This window comes from Argentina silus (assembly GCF_951799395.1).
Source record: "Argentina silus genome assembly, chromosome: X".
Classification (NCBI taxonomy): Eukaryota; Metazoa; Chordata; class Actinopteri; order Argentiniformes; family Argentinidae; genus Argentina; species Argentina silus.
The window spans coordinates 44,464,813-44,470,812 of record NC_139653.1 but is presented as its reverse complement, the minus strand read 5'-3'; the positions used below and the strand labels follow the sequence as shown (position 1 = coordinate 44,470,812).

The following is a 6,000-nucleotide window of genomic DNA, read 5'->3' as shown; positions in this document are numbered from 1 at the left end:
ATTTTTTAAAACATATTTCAGTTACAATGTGTTTATTATTGCCTCTGTAAAGTCTATATACTATATCTAATACTATAGAGTTGTTTCTTAACTCTGGTCCTGAGGACCCACCATAGATTGCACATTGCTGTTATAGCCCAGCATCATCACTGGGGACTGGAGTTGATAAACTTAAAGAATAGATCCCACTCCTGTTCCATAATCATCAACGTTGACATTTTGGAGATTCAGTAGCCTGAGATTTAGATTACATTACCAGTGTGTGCTGCACTGTGCTGTGCTGCACAGTGCTGCTCAACCACACTGTAATTGGGTTATACTGGCACATTGTCCCCTGATCCTTATCAACCACTGGTCTATCTGCTGCCTCCCTCCCTCCCTCCCTCCCTTGCTTCCCCTCTCCTCTCTCTGCATCTCTCACTCCCCACCCCCTCCTCCCCCCTTCCATCGTCTCAGCATCTCTACATGCTGGTTGGTGTAATTGAAGTTGGGACAGCAGGTTTAAATGTAGAAGTGATCTGCAGCATGAGGTCCATTGTTGACTCGAGTGGCTATGGGTTAATTTGAGAAATGAACCTGAGTGCTCAGTACAGGTACAATACTGAGGCACAATTTGTAAAAGTAATCAGGTACCAATCAGTATCAGAACGAGGCCTGTACCTTCCATTTGCTTTTTCTGCTGGAGACTTCAGGGTCAACATTTTCTATGAAAACACTGCTGTACCAATACATTGCAGTGTTATTAATATTGTGATGCTAGTAAACAGTTTTTTCAACAGTGGAATTACAGTGTTATTACACAGGTATAATGGGACCAAGGTGTTCTTGGTTCATCTGTGCCATGTCTATACCAGGGGAGGCTGGTAGAGGTAGGATGGTATCAAACACACATGCATACCTATGTTTGCTGTGTTTATGCTGCTGTACTGTATGTCTGAAACTGTTCTCAGACAAGGGTACCGGTGTCGGTACACAACAGCAGAGGCTGGTGGAGGTAGAAGTCGGAGGACGACCGCACATGTGTTTGATACCGTTCCTTATTCCGTTCCACGCATTATAATAAGCTCGTCCTCCGATTTCTCCCTCCACCAGCCTCCCCAGTTACACAGGTAGTGTAAAGTTTGAGTTGTGTCATGCCTATGCCTGTGTGTTCTGCACTGTATGTCTGAGGCCTGATTCTTCTCTTCCTCTCAGACTCGGAGACCCTGGCCAATGGGAACCACCAGGCCGGGCCAGCCCAGCCACACCCAGCTTCCAGTGACAGAGTGCGCCCTGAACACAGTGCTATTGTCAGCTCCATCGAGAAGGACCTCCAGGATATCATGGACTCCTTAGTGATGGAAGACCCTCAACCTTCCTCCTCGTCCTCTGAGGCCAAAAACCCCTCCGGCCACCCAATCCCCCACTCCCCTCTCTCCCCAATGGTTAACGGAGGGGGGAGGTATCTCCTGTCTCCCCCGACCAGTCCAGGGGCTATGTCTGTGGGATCAAGCTATGAGAACAACTCCCCTCCTTTCTCACCTCTCTCTTCCCCCTCTCCTAGCAGTGGTAGTTACACCAGCCCCACACCCAGTGGCTGCCAGGGGCTGGACTTCGACCCGTCTCTGCCCCCTGTGCCCGTCCGCTCTTCCAGCTACAACTACTCCACCCAGCCCCCTATCCCCCAGCCACGGACCATACTGCCCAGCTACGGCAGTGGTGGGGGGGCACAGAAGGTTCAGGAGAGCCCACGCCTCCAGAGGAAGGCTCTCCTGGAGGCCCCTCCCAGCCCCAAGCCAGGCCGCCGGGGGCTGGGCCAAGACGGATCTGAGAGTCCCAGACAGACTCACCACCACCTACTACCCTCAGTCTCTCTGTCCGTTGCCCCGGCTGACCCTGGGCCTATCAGCCGGAGCGCAGTGCCAAGTAGCCCTAGACTCACCCACAAGTTCCCTCAGTCTGCCTCAACCTCCTCCCCATCCAGCCCCAGGAGCAAGGCTGGCACTATCCTCCAGGAGCGGCCCGCCAGCCCCTTCAGAGAGCAGGGTGGGTTAGCAGACCGTTCTCGGACCTCCAGCCCCTCCCGCCAGCTCTCCCAGCCACCCAAGCCCTTCCAGCCTCCCCTTGACCCCATCGTCCACATTATCCAGGGGGGGTCCCCTCTCCAGCAACACCCCCGCTCCCTGCAGCCCCCTGAGAGCCCCAGGCTGGGCCGTAGAAACCTGGACCTCAGTGGTGGGGGAGGGAACAGCATGAGAGAGCTGCCCCCCCTTAGCCCCTCCATGGGCCGCAGAGGGGTCCCGGTGCTCCCGGGGGCTCTGCCAGGGACCATCCCAACCCTCAGAACCCCAGACAGCCCCTCAGGTCTGGGGAAGCTTGTGCCTGAGAGCCCCAGGCTCCGACGCAAGGCCGGGTCCCCTCCGGAGGATCAGTTCAGCAACAGGGGCGTCCGCGCTCGCAGCCCCTCGCCCACATCCGCACTGGTGATGGAGGGTGGGGGTCACGCGGGCCACAGGAAGCCCAGTTTTGGGAACGCCCTTTCCCCAGCGTACAGTCTGGGATCCCTCCCTGGCTCCTCCCCCCTCTCCAGCCCTCGTGGACACAGGAAGATGTCGGGGGGGCCCAGGGAGCTGAGGGGTGGTCCGCACCCCCACCCTGGCATGAGGGAGAGGAAGAACAGCATCTCGGAAATCAGCGATAATGAAGATGAGTTGTTGGAGTACCACAGGCGGCAGAGAGAGGAGAGGCTCAGAGAGCAGGAGATGGAGAGGCTGGTGAGTGGTCGCAGATCTTTCTCTCTGCCAGGGGAGGTTGGTGGAGCTAGAAATCGGAGGACGGGCTCATGGTAATGCATAGAATGGAATGAGTAATGGTGTATCAAACACATGTCCTCATTCCATTCCATGCATTACAATGAGCACATCCTCCGATTTTTACCTCCACCAGCCTATAATCTATATCAGGTCTTATCAGTCAGTTCAATGTATCAATGAATTAATTTATTAGATGATAATAAAAAAAAAATGGTGATACAGTATACATTGAACACTGGTGAACAATACAGTCATGGATGTATTTCCATTTTGGTCAAGCTTTTCACACCAGCAGCAAGTCATCATTGACAGAAAGACACTTTTACACTACTCTTAAATGAAAACGAGTAGACGATTTCACACTCATTTGATGCCACTGGCAGCTATTCAAAAGGATTGTCTTCATGGTTTAAGCACACAATGTATCAGTAAGTCACAGAAGCTGTAGGACACAAGACATACACACAAACACACAAACACACAGACACACAGACACACACACACGTGCACGCGCGCACACACACACACACACACACACACACACACACACACACACACACACACACAAACCATGCTTACGGCAGAACCACTGTGTTGGCTGAACCACAGTTTCTCTTCAAGCATCTCCTAACTATGTTTAGTCTCCCCTCCAGTGTCTCTCATCATCACAACGAGATAACAGTTTGTTTAAGCTAGGAGGAAGGGAGTGGAAGGCCGACTGTCGCAATATTTGTGATGGAGGGGAAAAAAGGAGGAGTAACTAATTACTAGGATCGTAAACCTTCAAACCTGGACTGTCTGAAAGTCTGAACTGCTGATGTGCAGTCACTGTGGGCACGGATGTCACCATGGCAACTCCATTGTTTGTTGTGCCTCTCACTGAGGAGGGGGAGGGGGGAGAGACCATGAGGCAGACACCTTGGATCCTTCTGTGGCTTCACTGAGAGTGAACCGAGACAGACTGAGTCAATGCGCTTTAAAAGCTTTTCTATATGTGTGTGCCTCTGCGAGTCAGTGCCCTTGTCTGTTTCCCTGCAATTATACATTGTATAGGCCTGTTGTGTTGGATAGAGAGAGGGACATGCCCTCTGTGTGTACACTGAGCTATCCTGTGGCTCGCCCAATGGCAGCGCTACTTCCACTACAGCAGTAAAACTAGGATTAAAAGTCTCCTACCCCAAAACCCTCACAATCATGTCTTTGTCTCACTCTCAGCCAGTGTGTGTTTGAGGAGCCTGTCGTTAAATGCCAGACCAGTAGCCCTAGTCTGTCCTAGTGACGTAATAAAATGAATATGCTGGTGAAGTGGAACGTCACTGGAGACACCTAAACAAACATTCAGTGCTGCAAAACTGACATGAAAATAGTCATATTTGGCTGCTAATTGTACTCTTACCATAATATAATTGAATATTCATTTAGCATTTCACTTTCCCCATCATCCCAGAAATGGAGACAGTATGTAAAACTGTGCAGGTTAGAAGATTTATTTTCCAAAATCAGTTTTCAGATATACAGTGCTTTCATGAAGTATTCAACCCCTGGAATTTTTCCACATTTTGTTGTGTTATAACCTGACTTTAAAATAGATTTAATTGATTTTTTGGGGTCACTGATGTACACAAAATACCCTAGAATATTAAAGTGAAAATTATGTTTTAGAAATGTTTACAAATTAATTAAAAATGAAAGGCTGAAATGTCTTGGGTCAATAAGTATTGATTCCTATGCAAACCAGAACCTATAAAAACAAAAGTTATTAATTCCAAAATCACATTAACTATTATCCTTGCATTTAGATGGACTCAATTCAACTTATTGAGTGACTTGTTGAAGACATTTTTGCGTTTGAGCTAATTTTAGGAGTGTTGTAGCAAAGGGAATACTTATTGACTCAAGACATTTCAGCTTTTCACTTTCAGTTAATTAGCAAACATTTCTAAAAATTAATTTCTATTTGACATTATAGGATATTTTGTGTAGAACAGTGACAAAAAAACATAAATTAAATCTATTCAATCTAAGTCTTGTTGTAACACAACAAAATGTGGAAAAAGTCAAATACAAATATTTTATCATGCTCAAAAAATGGCTAAAACAGCTTTATTTACTAGTCTCCTATGGAGCTTCCAATGCAAACTTGCTATGTTTGTCCCCTGACAGCTTTGTTGTCTTGGTATTCTTTGATTACGATGCAATCACTTTACCAGCATATTCTCTAGACTAGATCAACCTAGGAGTAGGCTACTTCTTTAGCAAGGGACACAGAACCCTCACACTCTGATCAGCTGAATTGTGTGAATGTGTGAATCTACCTGGCTGTATGGGTGGAGTTAAGATGGAAAACATGGTCATTACAGATTCCCCTCTGAACAACCGTTGAACCTGGCTTTGTGTTCCGAGACAGGACGAAACGCAAATAGCAAATGGGAATCTCATGAAATATATATATATATATGCCAACCAGATAAGACTTTCCCTAAAACCAAGGTTTTCAGATGGAGATATTTCAGTTTTCGTTTCTACCTTTTAGGTCTGTTACTTACAAAGGAAGGAACAGAATGCTACATGAAGACGTTATTGTGAATGAAGGGGAACAAACATGGTGCCTTAATGGTTGGTTAAACCTGTGTCATACACAGCCTCTTCAAATCTTTGTCACTGATAACGGTGTTTGTTAGGTGGACCAGAGAGAAGACACTAGCGTGAACTGTGTCTGAACTAGTGGGGCACAAGGTTGTGTGTGGAAGGTTCAGAGAGAAATAGACTATGTAGAGCAGACATACATCTCTCTGATGTGCAGAGTAAGGAATCATGTCAGCTCTAGTTATGGCATTTCTACCCTCCTGAACACGACCCAGGTGTGCGGTGCGCTGTGCACTGTGTGTGTGTGTGTGTGTGTGTGTGTGTGTGTGTGTGTGTGTGTGTGTGTGTGCGTGTGCATGTGCGTGTGTTTATGCATGTGCGTGTGTGCCTGCATGCATGTGTGTGTGTGCCTGTGTGCGTGCATGCATGCCTGTGTGTTTGTGTGCGTGTGTGTGTGTTGTGCAACACGGGACTGCACTATGTGTCCAGGTTATTTCAGGATGCCGGACCCTGGGGATTGGTTGCACGCCTGAGGGCTGAAGCATGCTGGGTAAAAGGAAGGGCTATCACTGTACTGTACACAGGCAACAGACCATAGGGTTTAAACATCACAGCCTTGTTT

The 6,000-nt window shown here is 48.0% G+C and overlaps 1 protein-coding gene across 1 annotated transcript in view; it reads left to right on the top strand.

Moving 5' to 3' along the window:
* Positions 1-6,000, top strand: part of phldb1b (pleckstrin homology-like domain, family B, member 1b) — a 64,701-nt gene that overhangs the window by 24,240 nt on the left and 34,461 nt on the right. The window contains exon 5 of the mRNA XM_083695531.1: positions 1,195-2,753. Within this exon, the coding sequence (XP_083551657.1) occupies positions 1,195-2,753 (1,559 nt within the window). The remainder of the gene's footprint in view (positions 1-1,194; positions 2,754-6,000) is intronic.